The sequence below is a fragment of the Astyanax mexicanus genome, chromosome 3, assembly GCF_023375975.1.
Source record: "Astyanax mexicanus isolate ESR-SI-001 chromosome 3, AstMex3_surface, whole genome shotgun sequence".
Lineage (NCBI taxonomy): Eukaryota > Metazoa > Chordata > Actinopteri > Characiformes > Acestrorhamphidae > Astyanax > Astyanax mexicanus.
In genome coordinates, this window is record NC_064410.1 from 46,384,499 (window position 1) to 46,403,516 (window position 19,018).

The 19,018-nt window shown below is 39.6% G+C and overlaps 1 protein-coding gene across 1 annotated transcript in view; it reads left to right on the plus strand.

Moving 5' to 3' along the window:
* Nucleotides 1-19,018, plus strand: part of csmd2 (CUB and Sushi multiple domains 2) — a 430,187-nt gene that overhangs the window by 395,810 nt on the left and 15,359 nt on the right. The window contains exons 55-62 of the mRNA XM_022683200.2: nucleotides 4,737-4,925; nucleotides 5,728-5,901; nucleotides 10,192-10,374; nucleotides 14,132-14,308; nucleotides 15,913-16,092; nucleotides 17,090-17,263; nucleotides 17,393-17,566; nucleotides 18,913-18,986. Of these exons, the coding sequence (XP_022538921.2) occupies nucleotides 4,737-4,925; nucleotides 5,728-5,901; nucleotides 10,192-10,374; nucleotides 14,132-14,308; nucleotides 15,913-16,092; nucleotides 17,090-17,263; nucleotides 17,393-17,566; nucleotides 18,913-18,986 (1,325 nt within the window). The remainder of the gene's footprint in view (nucleotides 1-4,736; nucleotides 4,926-5,727; nucleotides 5,902-10,191; nucleotides 10,375-14,131; nucleotides 14,309-15,912; nucleotides 16,093-17,089; nucleotides 17,264-17,392; nucleotides 17,567-18,912; nucleotides 18,987-19,018) is intronic.

A 19,018-nucleotide genomic window follows, 5' to 3' on the forward strand; every position in this document is an offset into this window, starting at 1 on the left:
TTCCTCCCTCTCCATCCTCCCCTGTCTTTGTTTTATAAATGTGTGTTTACCCTGGCTCAGGGAACTTGAAGTGGTCTGATGCTCGGCGCTCACTCCGCCACCATCTCCCTTCCATCACGGCCCATCATTAGCACTGAGAGCAGCAGAATCACAGCTAATGGTACAAAAGGAGCTCGGCTGGAAAGGCGTAAGCCGTGAGCTGCATCAATAATTCAGAGGGCCCCCACACAGCCCCGCTAATCAGCACCAATTTGTGTCAGACCAAGTCACTGCCGTCTTCAAAATGGCCTCCTAAAACCACACTGATAAGTCTATGGCCAGGCCAGAAAATGATCCATCTTCCCTACCAAATGGCCACCGGCCAGAGGCTGAAACGAGTCTAATGTCCAATCGTGTCCAGCATCAGATGAATTGGACCTATTTTCTCTTGGTGTGGATTCTCCCTCTACCTCTCTTTTCACGTTCATTCATCCATTAATTCGTCAATCCATCCGTTCATCCATCATCTTCTTGTTGTTGATTTATTAGATCTTAATATGTATTACCACACTAAATTGAATGTGCTAGTGGTTTGTGGTTGGCTTCTTATCCCTGTTCCTGGCTGACCCTGGTTGGTTTCCTTCACTAAAGTAGCATTTTCAACTCAGGAGGGGTTTGTTAATTACTGGATTAGCTGAATCAGGTGTGATAAGAGTAGGGGGAACAGTATAATGTGCATGGCAGGGGGTCCATCAGGACCAGGGATGGGAAATAGAGCCTAATGGCTTGAACTTGCAGGCAGTTCAGCTTACTGGAACTGAGAAATAGAATCAGCAACCAAATGAATGTGAATGAAGGATATGGAGTACTGCAGTACAGTGATATTGCAGGATTTGCACAAATGTGATTTGGTTTACACAGTGCTATGCATTTTTAAATACACAAGCATGATTTTGTGCACTTCACCAAAGTTGTTTCTGTTTGTTACAGTCAGCAAATTATCAATAGAATTTTGTATGTTTTTGTATGGACTGTGTATAAATTACAGATGCGCATTTTATCAGGTAATCAGCAATCTTAGCTTCCTAATCACATGCACAGGAGGAAGCATAACAGTCTGAGATGTCCAGTATTTTGGTTAATAAAAATAAATAAAGCACAATTAGTAATAGCGTAATGAGTTAACAATGTATTGTTAGAAAAGTGCATTATAATGAAATCTAGCATAATGGAAAAATATTAAAAAACAAAAATTATGAAAGTGCATTGATATTTTTAAATTTATATTGCCAGATGTTAAGTTGTGAACACATTATCTCTCTTTTTTATGAAGTTACCTTGTCAGACATACACGACTCCCTTACTTCAGCGACATTACCAGCCAGGTTTATGAGCTTACGTCAAATTCCCTGTAGTAAATCCTGGAAGTGTTCTCCATTCATTTCATCACTTATGCTTATGGCACAAACTGCCATTCGGCGTCTGCACTGCAGACAGTATAAGCTAACAGAAATGAATGCCCTCACTTCTCCTATCCATTTCATGATTAGTGGGTGGCAACATGAGCTGAAGTAGTGAAAGTGTCTGAAAGTAGTGAATAAATCACTGGGCTGTGTGTGAGGAGCTAGAGTGCTACTAGTACCCAGAAGCGCGGCGCCCTAGCAGGCCCTTAGCCGCTCAGCGGAAGGGCGTCCCCCTCTCCAACCTGTCCCATCTGTCTCTCACTGCTCACATCTCCATCATCATGTCAATGCAGTATAAATAGCATGAGTGTACCCCCCACCCCACTCCACCCCACCCCACTCCACCCATGTGCGAGTGCAGGACGGATGGTTTATTAATGGCGGCTGCACCGCCGGGGCTTGTTTCGCTCCCCTCTCCTCCTCATCCTCCCCAGCGCCCGTCTCTTATGCCAGATTGATCGGAGCGCGGGCCTGATGCCATCTGATGAGGCGCAGTCGGGATCGGAAAAGGGGGGAACTTGGAGACGGGAGTGTGTATGGAGTGTGGATTGATTAGGGTACAAGCACGCAGCTAATTCCTGCCTCTAGTTCTCCATCTCACTCAAGTGTGCTCTCTTTCCTTCTCTTTCGCTCGCTGACTCTCTCCATCTGGTGGTGAACTGACAGACGTTTGCCTCTGTCTCGCTTAGCCTCCTCTCCATTCCACCAGGCCTGCCATCCATCATACGCTGCATGCAAGCTTCAAACTTTCTCTTTTTTTAAGCGTGTATACTGACAAATATTCAAGACTAGTTCAAGACTGAGGGTGTCAATGTATTTTGATTTTATTTGTTGTTTTTGTTTATTTAATAATTGCTTGGTTGGCATTGTAGCTAAAGCGTAACACTTATGAGCAAGAATATATAGCTTAGTTTCTATAACAACGAAAGGAGAAGGGGGAAACTTTTAGAAACTTGAGAGGTGAGACAGTGGATGTATTAATATAGATTATAACCACAGTGATAATAATAACCATACTCAATGAATAGTATAATATGCTCATGTAGAGAGTGTCACTATAATATAAATCTCATATAAATGGGCGCAGAGGGGTCCAGCAGTCTAAAGTGCTGCCACAATGATCGGGAAATCGCTGGTTAGAATGGTCAGCTTACCATCAGCTGTCGAAGCCCCAAGAGCCATCCATCATACACTGATCGCAAGCTTCAGACTTTCTCTTTTTTTTTCAAGACTAGTTCAAGACTGAAGGTGTCAGGCTGTATTTGGATCTTATTTGTTTGTTTATTAAATAATTGCTTGGCTGGCATTATGAATAAAGCATAACATTTATAAGCAAGAATATACATACACCTTAGTTTCTATAACAATAAGAAGAAAGGGGGAAAATGTTTAGAAATTTAAGACGTGAGACAGAAGATCTATTGATATAGATTATAACCATAGTGATAATAAACATACTAAATGAGTAGTACAGTTTGCTTATGTAGGGGGTGCCACTATAATATAAATCTCATATAAATGGGCACAGAGTGGTCCAACAGTCTTAAGTGCTGCCACTATGATTGGGAGATCGCTGGTTAGAATCCTGGTTATGCAGCTTACTATCAGCTGTCGAAGCCCTAAGAGACATCCATCATACACTGCATGCTAGCTTCAAACTTTCTTTTTTTAGTGTTTTTATATATATGTATATATATATATATATATATATATATATAAGAAACTAGAATTTCTGGTTTATGTCCCTATATATATATATATATATATATATATATATATATATATATATATATATATATATATATAAATAAGGTGTAGAACGTGAATGTGGTAAAATAATGTGAATTTACTACTATAAAACATAAATACTTTATATAATCTGTAATAACCTGGTATAACACTGGCTGAACTAACCAAACGCTTGTGGATATAAACCCATATAGTAGGTTTGTTAATTAAATACCAATCCAAAAGTCAGGAGGTCAGGGAGCAAAACAGGAAGAGCAAAACATGATACAAGAGTGGTGAGCAAACAAGTGTTGATCAAAATCCAGGCAGGAGGCATACAAACCAGTAATCCAAACAGTAAGGCAGAATCCAAAACACAAAAACAGAAGGCAAAGTAGGTCAAATAACAGAGAGAATGACAGAAGAGAACCTGCTCGATATGAACTGAGAAACAATGACAATATTTCACAATGCAGGAGACAGACAGACATGATGATATACAGAGGAAAAAGTGATGTAAATCAAAACATAGGTGAAGCCTGTGGACAGGAGTTGCTAATTGGTGGGTGGAGATCATGTGGTAGACTTGTGAATATCAGATGGATTCTGGTGAGAGGACTGGGTGGCATGAAACCTGGTATATGCTCTGAAATTATCATACTATGTAATGTTATGCATTTAACTATAATTAGTTTTGAACAACTAAACAGACCCATGTTTATTATTGTAAATTATATACAGAGTAAAGTATATACAGAGCCGTGAAAATGTTTTATAATGTTAAATCAGGTGAGTTGGTGATGGATTTACTGTCCTGGAGAAATATGGACCAAGCTTTGTTCTCCAGACTAGCTCACAAGACATCAGTTTGTCTTGTTTGTCTTTAAAATGAGAAATTTCCACTACTTTTTACTGTAGTTAGATTTATTGGTATTTATTCTGATGTAAACTGGATATTATTTAAATAATGTGCTTAGGTAGTTGTTCTTAATACTTGATTTATAGAACGTGTTGCAAATCTAACTTCAAAAAAGAATGTATTAAATCTAAAATTAGTTATAAGTTGTATAAAGCTAAAATTTTTCCCTTTTTTAAAGGATTTGTGAGTTTTTTTATGGCAGTGGTGAGATTGGGATTTGATGCATGGTACATGAACATAGTAGTTTATTTTGGGCAATCCAACACTCGTAGTCAACACAGCGAGAGGTCTGTACACAGCAGCAACAAAGCAGCCAAGTCCATAATCCTAAAACCAAGAACAGAGCAAGATTCCGGACCACTGGGACCAACACACAAGATTATAGCTCTGAAATGCACAGGAAACTGCAGGACTTGCAAAATGAAAAAGGCCAAACCAAGATACATATTTGTGTTAATGTGGTAAATGTGGTGAAAAGAGGAGTGGCATGATTAAGAGGGTCGATGGAAGAATGGATGGATGGATGGACTGGATGGATGGAAGTCCAAATACACTGAAATGTGTCTTTATTACGCTGTAGGTTATTTTGTCACTATGTGCTGCTGTTTGTACAAAAATGAACTCATGCTGTTATTTTCTCTCCTCAGTTGTGAACTGCACAGAGCCGGGTCATGTGGAGAACAGTGTCAGACAGGTCCTGTCCAGCGGACCCCATCGCTACAGCTTCCAGACCACTGTCTCCTACACATGTAATCCAGGATACTACCTCCTGGGCACCAGCATTCTGACATGCCAGGGAGACGGCACCTGGGACCGCTCCCTCCCAAAATGCCTCTGTAAGAAACGCTGTCTGCCTGTAACACTTACCCACTGCCTGCAGCATTATATTACACTACTTGTCAGAGTTTAGGAATACTTCGCCTTCTTTTAAAACTTTTTCACACTGTTAGAATATTTTGTTTATATAAACCTCAAAATGTATTGGACTTGTCATAACATGATAAATATTACTTGTGTGATGCTGTCTTCCAAAAAAAATAAGCCATGATTTACATCTCTGAAAAAAAAAAATTAAGAGAGCACTTCAGTTTCTGAATCAGTTTCTCTGATTTTGCTATTTATAGGTATATGTTTACAAGTAAAATGAACATTGTTGTTTTATTCTATTGTCCTAAATTCCAAATAAAAATATTTATCATTTATTTGTAGAAAACAAGAAATCCTCCACCAGTCTTACAAACTGCTTTTGGATAACTTTATGCCACTCCTGATGCAAAAATTCAAGCAGTTCACATTTGGTTTGATGGCTTGTGATCATCCATGATTATATTCCAGAGGTTTTTCATTTGGTAAAATCAAGGAAATTTGCATGATCATTGGATTCATATGAAGTGATATATACTGTTGAAAATGGCTTTTACACATATAGTATCATTTTTTAATTTTTTTTTGAATAAAATGTTTAGCAAATAATTTTGACAAATATATAGCACTACTTTTGACAGTTAGTGTACTTTTTGTGCATTTTAGCTAAATAACACAACAATTTATGCATAGGTTTTAGCATTCACTCTGTCTCTCTCTCTCTCTCTTTCTCTCTCTCTATCTCTATGTGGTCCTCCTGCTGTGTGTGTGCAGTGGTGCTGTGTGATCATCCCAGTATGCCTCCGTATGCTCAGATCTCGGGGGACAGGCGCACAGTGGGCTCAGTCATCCGTTACAGCTGCATGGGCCAGCGTTCCATCGTGGGCAACACCACCCGCATGTGCCAGCTGGATGGCCAGTGGAGCGGCTCCCCACCACACTGCACTGGTACCCTCCACCACTAATACCATACCAACCTCAGCTCATAACACACACACGCACACACACTTCCACTGCCTTTCTACAGGTGTCAGTGTATGAGGCCTTTTTTTAGGATTCCCATACAGTTTTTGACCCATTAACAGGTTAATGTCATTGCTGTTGTCTGGCAGTACCACAGATAGGAGGAATTTTTAATAACTAAAATACAATGGAATACAATGGAAATATTTGCCCCCTCTACAGATTTCTTTTTTGCATTTTTGTCATACTTAAATTTTTCAGCTTATCAAACATACTTTAATACCAGACAGATACTGTATAACCTGAGTAAGTATAAAAAGCACTTTTTGAATTATGATTTTATTTATTATGGTAAAAAAAAGATCCTAACCAACTTAAAAGTGTTTACCCCACATAAATGAACTGTTATTAATCACACTTTTTGGAAAGCTTCTAGCCACAACCAGACCTGATTACTACCAGACCTGTAGAAACAAGAAATCACTTAAATAGAACCAGTCTGACAACATGAAGCAGCTAAAAGATCTCAAAAAGCAACACGTTATGCCCAAATCTGAAGAAATTTAAAAACAGATGAGAACATTAACATCATAAACATCTATCAGTCTGGAAAAGGTTACAAAGTCATTTCTAAAGCGTTGGGACTCCAGCAAACCAAATCAGAGCTGTTTTTCACATTTATATGTGAACCCCATGTGGAATTACTCCAAAAGGGCATGGGCAACTCATCCAGGAGGTCACAAAATAACCCAGAACAACATTTAAACTGCAGGTCTCACTTGCCTCCATCAAGGTCAGTGTTAGTGATTTAAAAATAATTAATAAAAAAAGTCAAAAATGGTCTCCATGGGAGAGCTCCAAAAACTATTCTGAAATAAAGAACCCAGTCTTACATTTGCCAAAAAAACATCTTGATGATCCCCAGGAATCCCATAAATGTATGTGTGTAACTGTGTAAATAGTCACAGAACTACTTCTACTTCTACTTCTATACTTCTATCAGTATTATACAAAAAAAAAACAGTAACTGTTTTTTAAATGGTCCTAAGAGTTCCTTCGCTCGCTCTCAAGGGTGCTATAAGTATGTTAGCAGGCCTCAGCAAGGCTAGGCATGAATCAGCAGCTGTGGGCTCACAGCAGAGATCAGTGACCAGTAATACAGCTGTGTAAGAGTGGGCCTGAAGGGCGAGCGCTCTGTCCCTCCATAAACGGCTTTAATCTCTCTGTATCAGCCCCTGCTACATGAACTCCCACACGCCTGCCAGGTTATGAGCTGCCCTGCTTCACTATAAAGCCATCAGCCCCTCGCAGCTCTTAGATATGCCAGATCACAGCCTCATCCCTGGCAGTAAAACCGGCCTGACAGGATAATGTCACAATTCATGACATTCATATTTCTCAAAAATTGCAGCTTCCTCTCTCTCTATCTCTGTCCCTCTCTCGCTCTCTCTTGCCCTCTCTCTCTCCAGTCTCAGGGATCACACTGACCACTTTACTGCAGAGCACACTGATCTCCCAGGGATAAATATCAAATCCAGAGAATGAGTTTTAGACCAAGGAATTGAAAATTACAGGCAGCTCTAAATATTTGCTTAAATTTAAAGAGACGTCCTGGATTTGCGTCTGTTTGTGCTGCGGTGCCAGGTGGGCAGATGAAGGACTGGGGAGATCATTTGTAAATTCACCAGGAGAGAGCAGCAGATGAGTTTCTATTATGAACAGATGAAAGGAAGGAAATTTGCTGTCCCCATCGCATTCTCATCCAGAGTCTATTATCACCTGACTCAAGTCCCCCAGATCCGTCTTAATTCTCACCTCATCAGCATATCACGATAGCCACCTCAGAGAGAAGCTGCATAATGTGAATCTAATTATCCAATGTTTTTATTGTTTACTAAGTGTTAGATGAACAGATTCAAAGCTATAATGGAGTTAATAGCATCCTGTTGGTGTATGTGTGGGCTGGAAGCATAAACAAGCATAAAGACGATTGAGGGGAGTTTTGAGGAATTTTCTTGTTGGTCTAAACAAAACTTGCATTAATTTTTAAAGGAGGAGACAGGGGAATTCTTTTTTTTTACATTTTGAACCCTCATCCATAGAGAACCTTCATTAGATATTTGATATATACTCCCTATGGTAAGGAAGCAACACCCTGTTTTTAAAATGCCTCAAACTTAAGATTTATTATTCAGTTACTTATCTTAAATCTCATATAAATGGGCGCAGAGTGGTCCATCAGTCTAAAGTGCAGCCACTATGATTAGTTAGAATCCCAGTCATGCAGCTTGCCATCAGCTGCTGAAGCCCCGAAAGAGCACAATTGGATTTGTTCTCTGGGTGGGTAGATGGCACTCTTTCCCCTCATCACTTCTAGGCATATGCTAGTCTTCAGCCTCCTTGTGTTGTGGCATCACCTGTGATAAGGCCTATACAGCTCAGTAGCAGCTGAATGGGTGGGACAATTGGCCTAGCTAAATTGGAAAAAATGGAAAAAAAAACTCATATAAATGCTTTTATATGGTTTTCTTGAATGTCTTCTTATGGTTTTAGGAATTTGCCTGATGTATCAACACTGTGCCAATGTTATATTTTCTAGTAAATGCAGTTAATGGCTCAGTAACCTATTTCTACCATAAAAATGGCTCTTTAAATAACATCATGATTTATGTTGCAAGCTTAATAGAGTTAAAACTGTCATAGTAAAGTACACTGAAGTATTGTTGCTGTCTCACAAAATCTCTTTTAAATGGCTTATTTATGGGAGAAAAAAAATCTTTCTAACTTCCAATGAAATGTAAAAAAATATATTTTGCAGCATTTCTGTTGGTCCATTCTTAAAAAAATGGAAATACATAAAAAATGGAAATACAGGGTATTTTTGTGAGACAGTGATGACACTCTAATTTGGGGATAGCCACTTGATATCTGGAAACATGTAGCTACAGGGTGCCCAATCTTATCCACAGTAGGCGGGTTGTGGAGATTTGCAGATTTTTATTCCTAACATGCAGAGCACACCTGATTCCACTTGATTAATCAGTTGGTCTTTAAACAGCTGATTAGTTATAGAAGGTGCAGTCCATGCTTGCAGTGAAAGCCTGTGCACTGCGCACACACCAGTCATTTGTAGATAAGCCTGCCCTGCTGAAAAATCCAGCTTAAGTAGCTGGTTTTAGATGGTCTGAGCTGGTCTTTGATTAAACACTGGTGGTTAAAACACTGGTCATGCAGGTGAAAACCTAAACTTTGATGAAAGGCAGGTTACGTAAACTGATTGAGCAGCTTAGTTTTTAATAAAATAGTGTAAAAGTGTATACTTTTTTTTTGTTTTGTTTTTGAGTTTGACAAGTTACCATGTTTATTGGTATGATTAGACGTTCAATCAAGCTGGTCACACTGGTCAAGCAACTTTCTCTTTCTGGTCTACCAGCCTAATCTAGCTTGGGTTAACCTCTTTCTTAGATTTTAATATGGACATCCCTGTGCCAATGTTCCATGTGAATATATTCCACAGCACAGTTAGCAATCTCAGGTGAACAATTGCCAAAAAAATAAGACTCCGGAACAGATAAACATAAATCTATTAATTATTGGAACCATGCCTAATGTCAGGCGTAGGCTAGAGGGGTATAAAGACCCCCAGCACTGAGCTGTGGAGCCGTGGAACTACATTCTCTATATCGATGGTGCTCCATTCAGTGTTTTGTGGAGTTGGGATTGAGGTGGAGCTCATTCAGTGCTTCCTTCTAGCTGCTCTACCTAGCAAATTAACTGTATAGCATTAATTAAATTATGTACACCTATTATTTTAACTTTATGCACATACTGTAAGGTACATGTATTTCACCTCTGTGGCCTGCTGTCATTTTGTCAAACCAGAGAGCTGGGAGAATGGTGTGGGATTTAAATGGCTGGGGGAAATCGGATGTTTCCAGATTGCATTATCATGTATAATTACAGATCTTTGCTATCTTTATCAGACTAAAGGTGTAGATGCTCCTTGGTGATTTCCTGCTGTTTCTTAGGCATATTAATAATATATTCAAATATTGAATTATTCATTAAACCTTTTTTAATGGTTTAACCTTTAGGGGTATTATAAGGCTTATTTTAAACGATACTACCTGTTGTGTAACCACTAGGAAACTAATAGGGAGGAATATCAGTGAAACTACTGTTACCTGGTTACGAGAGTGAGAAACTGAAGACTGGACCTGCCTATGAGCCCTCAGGGTTTAAGTGTTCTTCTGTGTGTGTGTGTGTGTGTTTCAGGTGATTCTTCAGGTAGGTGTGGTGACCCTGGTATACCGGTTCATGGGATTCGACTGGGTGAAGAGTTCTCCTCGGGCAGTGTGGTTCGCTTCAGCTGTGAGCCGGGCTACGTGCTGCGGGGGTCCTCAGAGCGCACCTGCCTGCCTAACGGCACCTGGCAGGGCACGCAGCCCGAGTGTCAGGGTGAGTATAGGCCAGAACAGCAGCAGGGCTGCGGGGAACATGCCGGCCTGACTTCACGATTCATCACAGCAACACCGGAAACGCCGCCTGTTCTGAGATTAAACACACTATGCTAATGCCTCGGTCAGGGGGACTTATTCCCTCGCTCCAAACTTCACACAAACACACAGAAAGAGAAGAGCAGGGAGAGAGAAAGAGAGCGAGGGAGAGAGAGGGGGAGCAGTAGAAGAATTTTTCTTCCCCTCTGCGTTATCCTTTAAGCCTTAGAAGCTTTACTGTAGTTTTTCTAGTGCTGCAGTATCACCTGGGGTTGTACACATGTTTTACTCTCCCTCTGCTTGTACTCGCTCTTTTACTGCTTGCAAACTCAATCTGCTGCAGTGTGAATCCCAAACAAGACAAGTGTGCCAGACCCCCCTCCCCTCCCCCCCCCCTCTCTCCTCCTTTTCACAACTCACAACTCACAACAATTTATTATTTTTCCCTTTCTTTTCCATGTTCTCTTAATTTCTTAGTTTTGTACTGCCCTCCTGTCTCTCTCTCTCTCTCTTTGTCTCACTCTCTTTCTCTCTCTCTTTACAATTATTTACATTCTTTCATTCTTCCTCTTTCAATCTTTCCCCTTTGATTCTCTTTTTCAATCTCTCTTTTTCTTTCTGTCACCCTTTCTGTCTTTATTGTGCTTCCTTCTCTCTGCCCTTTACTCTGTCATTTCCTTTCTCTTATTTTCTCTAAATATTTCTTTACCTCCCTCTCTTTCTCTCTGTCCTCATCCACTTCTGATTCTCTCTCTCTCTCTCTCTCTCTCTCTGTCCCTCCCTCTCTCCCTATATTCACCCTCCTCTCCCTGCATTGCCATTCCGCTCATGTTCGTCTGGGTAAAGCGCCTGCAGAGAAAGGGTTGTCAGAAGAGCAGAAATACTCAGGTTAATTACCCGTGGGGACATGCCATCTCTCTCTCTCTCTTTCTCTCTATCTCTCTCACTCTCCTTCTCTCTCTCACTCTGCTTTAACTCTTTATTTTACTTTTCTAAGAAAATGTCATTTTTTGATTATTTATATTTGTGGAATATGCAGTGCGCCACTTGCCTCGCTGTTGTCTTTGTGGATTTTACAGGCTAGCGTACAGAAACACATATGTTTAAGCTTGAGCATCGCTGTACATGTGTGTACTTTTATATTGATTTTACTGTCGGGTCATTCTAATCTTTGCCGGTACATCAGAGTCTTACAGCATTAGTGGTTCAGCATGGTTGATTCTCAGAGTACACGTATGTTTAAATAGAACAAATCGATAACAGTCCAAGCATCCAACCATCCATTTACATTCTAACTACTACATGCCAGTGTTTTACATCAAGGACCACCAGAGATCAGGCAGAGATCAGTCCTCTTTGTGTGTCTTTGAAAGAAAATAGTGACAAGTCAAGGCCCTAGTTTTTGCGCTATGGCTTTGTTTAAACATGGGATAAGTCTTTTAAATGTGAAGGTTCTGAATATCATAAGAAATGTGCATGTAATCAGAAATCAATGTTTGGTGAAATAACTCTTTTTTAAACACAGTTTTCATGTTCTCCTCCACCAGTCTTACACGCTGCTTTTGGATAACTTTATGCAACTCCTGGTGCAAAAATTCAAGCAGTTCAGCTTGGTTTGATAGCTTGTGATCATCCACCTTCCTCTCATCATTTTTAAGTGGTCTCTAATTTTTTTCCCAGAGCTGTATTTATTTTAATATAATAACACTTGTATGCCAATGGTCTTGTGATAGCATTATGTAAAGTTATTTAGAAGTGTTAAGAGAGGAGACAGCTTGTCCACATCTGTATAAGATGTGGGGTGTTATGATGTGAGTGAGGTTTAGCACTGGGTAGTGTGCTCATGGCAAGGTGACTTATAAGTTAAAATAGTGGAAGCCAGATGGATGTGAACATTACATTGAAAAGTTGTGTTCCTCTATCCACAGTGTTGCATGTGTACCAGGATTACACCATAGAAGGCATTTTCGGGGTTATGGCATGTCACTTTCATGTATCAAACTCTCATTATGTAACAAAAATATAGATTAAATGTAGAAAGGAAAACTATATAAAAACAGAAAACCTGAAATTCTAGGATAACTTTAAACATTTTAAAAAGAAGCAGTTAAGTGTACAGTGTAATAAAAATAATCCATTCTCAACAATGCAGCATCAGCACTGAGAAATCGTGATTAAAATGAAAGAGTAGATTAATGTAATTAATAGGCAGTAATAGCTTTTTAAAGGGTTAATTTATAATGAAGGGTTGTAATAACTCTTCACACCAATTAAAAGGCAAATTAAGAAGCAGTTACTGGAGCTGGGTAAATGGGTGGGACCGGCTTAGTGGGTTAAAGGCCCACAGCAGAGCTGCCGGCTTTAATCACAGTCAGGACACTAGGGATAGTGACTCGATAGCAGTGGATTTGTGTAGTCCCTGCCCTTTCTCTGACCACTGCCTGTGTGCCCTTGAGCGGGTCTCTTAACCCCCAGCTGCACTAGGAGCGGGCTCCGCGGCTACAAGACGGTCCTTCCTGCCCCTCCTCTACCTCCAGCACTGCAGCCTTGGGAAAGAGCAGGCTCTGCTCAGTGGCGCTGATGTGATTAAATAAAGGTTAAAGCAGGGTTCACATCCCATTAGTCATTTGCATTCCTGCTTCACTCCTGCCCCTGATCTCCTCAAGACCTCCGAGGATCAGACTGTTGATCTGTGTGCTTTAAAAATAGTCATACCGTTACCCACACACAGACACACACACACACACACACACACAAACATACTGTACAGGCACAAACGCACTTCCACAAATACACATTTGTTCACCTAGCACCATTCCTCTGGGTGTTTTCACTGTTTACTGTTTACTGTCTCCCTCTCTCTCGCTCTCTCTCTCTCTCCTCCACCTCCCTTTTTTCTCTCTAGATATAGATATATATCTATTTTGTTATTCTATTAATATATATTTTTCTATCTCTCTTTCTGACTATCCGTTTCTTTCTTTCTTTTTTTTGTCTTTCCAAATCTGTCTTTACAGCTCTCTTTCTTTCGATCATATTTATTTTTTACGCCCACCTTTTTATTCTTTTCTTTTCTTATTCTATCTCGTTTTTTTCTTTTTTCTCCACATGTCTATCCTTCCCTTGATCTTATATTTTTTATTATTTCTTTTTCTGCCTTTCTCAGCGTCTTTTTATCTCTTTCTGTCACTACACTTTTTCTTATTTCTCTTCTACTCTTTCTTTTAGTTTCATTCTTTTCAACAAAACCCAAACCTTTCAGTCAATTTCAGCGTAACTTTTAAGCTGACGTTTTTAATGTGTTTTTAAGCCCTATCATATTTACACGCAAGTCACAATACTGAGGACATATTTTGCTTTTGATTTAGCATCTGTCTAATATGGCTCTATGTGCAATTTGAAGATAATTAGGCAACATGAAACGCTGTTATATACGTGAATATAAGCAAAGACAAGATACATAAAAGACAAGGTAAGATACATAAAATAGAGGATATAGATTTGACCCTTAATGGAAATGAAAAGAAATACATGGAACCCTTTAATGGTATTCATTTCAACAAAGTGTGGTAGTTGTAGTATTATAATATTTGATTGGTGCAGCATGCATTCTAGACTGTGTAATACTTGTGCTATTGACTCTGAATGTTAAGTTAAACATTGCCTGGTTTAATGAAATTCTAACTCTGTCTCTCTTTCTCTTTCTCTTTTTCTCTCAGTGGTCTCTTGTGGCAATCCTGGCACCCCACGGAATGCTCAGATCCAGTTCCACGATGGCCTGGTCTTCTCCCGCTCTATTACATATGCGTGCAGGGAGGGCTATTACTCCACCGGCCTGCTCACTCGCCACTGCACCGTCAATGGAACCTGGACTGGAGACATGCCTGAGTGCACAGGTACTATATAACCAACACTACTGCTCCTGCAGCTCAGCGCAGGGTTAGTTAAGGCTTTAGCAGCTTTATAAGGACATGGTTTCTCAGCTCACTGTCTTCATACATTATGCATTCACAAATCTCCCAGTGGCCATGCTTTCAAAGAACGTATAGGCTGAGGATGAATAAGGCTTTGTCCAACTGAAGCCTTGGGTGGTGTTGTGGGACTGGTCTGAGACAATGTTCTCTTTTTTTTTTTTTTTTTTTTCTGTACAACCCCTGCTAGAGCTGATCAGAGACACCTACACAGGCTGCTCTGAAGTGACACAGATTAGCCCTGTGCTTCCTTTTTAGCATCAGCATGTGTGTGTAGCCTTGCTTCAGAAACACAATTGAGAAAGCTCAAGCTCTGAGCTAATGGAGGTTACAGCCAGGTATTATGTCTCAAGGCACTCCGGATTGTTTCTCCTGTGCAGAGCTGGATCTGGTGGCACCGAATAAAGGAAGTGACTACTGCCTAAACTGCTGACGCTTTATGAATGATGAAATGTGCCTTTGTTTGAGTTAAATTGGGGTGAAATGTGCTCTGAGTGGAAAAGAGGCTAGTAAAAAGGAACCCTAAACCAGTTCATTAATTGAGAGGTATCAATGGTGCGATTTAATGAGGTTTAGCATGATAAAATATCTTTTTTTCTCCCCGTAAAATACTTTATAGATTATTTTCATTCTGCACAAAAAAGAGAAACTAAACATTTTGCCACATACCTTTAAACATACCGTTTTTGTGGACTATAAGCGACTTATAATGTAGGATGCCTACATCGAAGTGAGAAAGGGTGTCGTTATTAGCATTTTCCCTTCTAATGGGGAAGCTGTATTTCTTGAAAAAATAATGGTACCACTTTAAAATAAAAATACCTTTACAAAGGGTTTATAAATAGTTTACAATACGTTTATTAATGGTTACTAATTAGGTTGTAAATGCCTTAAAAATCGTTAATAATCAGTTATAACACGTACATAGAAAGGGCAACAATATAGATGGCTGTGGGTTCACTATTTGGCAAACAACAGGTCATTGTTGACCTTTCTACGAATGTGTTATAACTGATTATTAATTATTTTTAAGGCATTTACAACCTATTTAGTAGCCATTAATTAACTAATTGTAAACCATTCATAAACCCTTCATAAAGTTAGTCTTATTTTAAAGTGGTACCAAAATAATAATAAAAAATAAATAATAAATAAATAATTTTAGCACTGGATGTTAATCTACACAGATTTCTGTACAAAAAACAGTTTATTTGAGTGAGTGCTACCGCTTACTGTTTATTGTCAGTAAGCTTAGAATCCCGATATTTTGTATAAGGGTGGGTTTTCAGTGAAGTTTCTCCAGCACTAAGGCTGGGAGCAGCAGCATTAGCATTAACCGCTAACCGCAGCGCTGGTGCACCCAGCCTTAGTGCTGGAGAAACTTCACCTTTATAACGCTGTACTTAATATATATATATATATATATATATATATATATATATACAAGTAACTCTTGTTGTAGGCTTTATCATGCTGTTTATCACACCGTTTTTCTCTCTCTCTTTCTTTCTTTGTTCCTCCATGTCTAGTTATTAACTGTGGAGACCCAGGGGTGCCTGCAAACGGACTCAGACTGGGCAGTGACTTCACCTATAGTCGCTCTGTCAGCTTTCAGTGTTCTCCAGGCTTCACCATGGATGCAGACCGAGCATCAACTCTCATCTGCACAAAGGACCGCACCTGGAACAGCACCAAACCTGTGTGCAAAGGTACAGTTCAGCTCAGAGGCTGGAGCTCATTATACTGCTCTAATCCCCAACCGTAGCAGGATTAGACACTTTGAGTTTGGTAAACAGTGGTGGATTACCTGTCAGAAAGAGAAAAATGGACAGGCACTGACTACATTCGCTACATGGAAAAAAGCATTAGGACAACCCAACTCCCAAATTCATCTGCAACTCCCAGTGTAACTTTCATGTATTTGAAGTATTTGAATGTATCAGTCATTAAAAGTCAATTACAACATTTGGACATATAGTGTATACCTTAACATTATCATTATGGCTGTACAGACAACAAAATATCATTTATTTCCTGTTTGTGAAATGTTTCCATATTGCAGACTAAATAACTGCACTAATATCAAACACATGGACTCTTCACACACTTTCCAAACAGCTGACATATTTGGCAAGACATAGCGGCAACATTCTGATGCTATAACCTGTATCTTAATGGATCATATTATTTAAATCATAAATTCTTAACACAGATTTTTACCAGAATAAAAACAAAGCTGAATCCAAACTTTTCTGATTCCTAAACTATGGAACAATGCAAATTTCATCTTGCTAAAGAAATTTCCCTACAGATAATATACAGGCGCATCTCAAAAAAAGTTACTTTATTTCAGTAATTCAGTTCAAAATGTGAAACTCATATATTGTATAGATTATGTATGTATGTATTACACACAGAGTGATATATTGTGTGTTTCTTTTATATAAAAATCAGTATCTCAGAAAATTTGAATATTATGTAAGACAAGTTGGTAGTTGGCAGTGTGGGCAGTGTGCCAAGTCCTGCTGGAAAATGAAATCTGCATCTCCATAAAGTTTGTCAGAGGGAAGCATGAGATGCTGTAAGATCTTCTGGTAGACACAGCACTGACGCTGCAGTATTACAAGGCAGCAGTTTAAATAGTTAAAAAAAAAAAAACAGTTCAATCTTCTTTCTTTGCATGTGATCGACTATGTTCTCTTGCAGCTATTGTGTGTGGAGCACCACCCAGTATCCCTAATGGCCAGGTGATGGGAACAGACTTCCAGTGGGGCTCCAGCATCAGCTACACCTGTAACCAGGGCTACCAACTCTCTCTGCCAACCATTCTCACCTGCCAGGGCTCTGGCAACTGGAGCGGTGAAAAGCCACAGTGCTTCCGTAAGTCACAGCAGAACACAGCCAAACATTCCTAAGCATTGGCTCTGCAGGTCTTTGCTTGAACTGCAGTACTAAAAACATAGTCATTGTTTACAACATGTAAGAGCATCTCTGTTTCCTGTGTTGCAGCTGTGTTCTGTGGAGAGCCAGGGATTCCAGCCCAGGGCCGACGTGAGGACCGAGGCTTCACTTACCTCTCCTCCGTCTCCTTCTCCTGCTTTCCACCGCTTGTTCTGGTCGGCTCCACGCGAAGATACTGCCAGTATGATGGAACCTGGAGTGGGACACAGCCATCTTGTATAGGTATGAAGCAGAGCTGCATTAATCTGAAGAACAATTTGGAATCAGTTATTGTATGATATCTAAATGTTTGTAAATACAGACTCATACAGTATCTGATCTGAAGGCATGCATTTATATACTGTAAACTCTACTTAGTTTAGTCAAATGTTCTGCTAACTCAGATTTTTTTAGTTTTTCATCTCAGTTTGGTCAGCAACAAATGTACAATTAGGCTGAACTGTCTCAAAAACGTTAGTACATGTTAGTACACTTTTGTTTTGAACGTTTGAACCTTCTGTTTTTTTTTTAAGTAGTTAGTTGGATAGTTGCTCCCCTCTAGCAGTGTAGCAGTTCTAATACATTTATGTCCAGGAAACAAAGAAAAGCCTGAATACTAAAGAGTGGCCCAACAGTCTAACTGCTTCTTATCAAGTGTGTGAGGGTTCAAATCCCATTAAGGGCTCAGCATTCCATTGTCTTGGGGGGAAATTTCTAAACTGTGGGAGTACAGTGAAAGTAAACAAACTGAGGGAGAGAAGCTCCAGATTAAAAAAATTATTACACAATACTTAGAAGAACTTTTGACTCAGAATGTTAAACTCTGAATTATCTAAATTATCTAAAAGTGCTCTGGAATCATTCATCGTTATTTTAAGTTCATATTTACTGCCAGTGGCGTGCACAGACATTTTGGGGGGCAAGTGCTCAGGGGGGAAAAAGGGCACTTTTTAGCGCAGGTGGAACACTTCATTATAAAAAAAATTACACGCACATGTTGAATGAAATTTGACTTTTATTTGTATCATTCTCTAAACGTGAGTTTTCAATGGAAAAATGTCACACCACCAACTGATAAAACACATATAGAATATAGGGGTACGGTTTTACTTGATGTGTATGTTACCTGGCTGGTGGGAAACGGAGGAGAAGAAGCCGTGCGTGCTGTGCTGAAGATTAGCTGAACTGAACTGCTGCTGCAGCGCATCTAGTGTGTCTTGCACGTGACAGCGCGGTGTCACATGACAGAGGAAGAGAGAGGTCGGGTGTGTGCAGCTGATTTCAGGGCATTGTATTTTCACTCGTTATTAATCGCTCAGATTTTCAAAAGATCATTTCAAACCGGCCTCAGTAAAATCTTAATAATATTAATATTAAAAAAAAAAAAAAAGTTTCAAAAGGGCACTTTGGTTGATAAAGGGCAGAGTTGGTGGTGCTTTAGCACCACCTGATGTCTATGTCTGCACGCCTCTGTTTACTGCCATATAGTAATTTTCTTTAGTAAAAGCTGCAATGCAGGCTGCCGGGGTAGATATGACATGAAACTATAAAAATGCGTGTATTTGAGTATTTTGTGGAATATGTTTCAGATCCCAGTCACACCAGCTGCGTGGATCCTGGCACCCCGCTATTTGGCTATCAGAACAACACTCAAGGCTACCAGGTACCGAAACGCATTAAAGCATGTAAAAATTA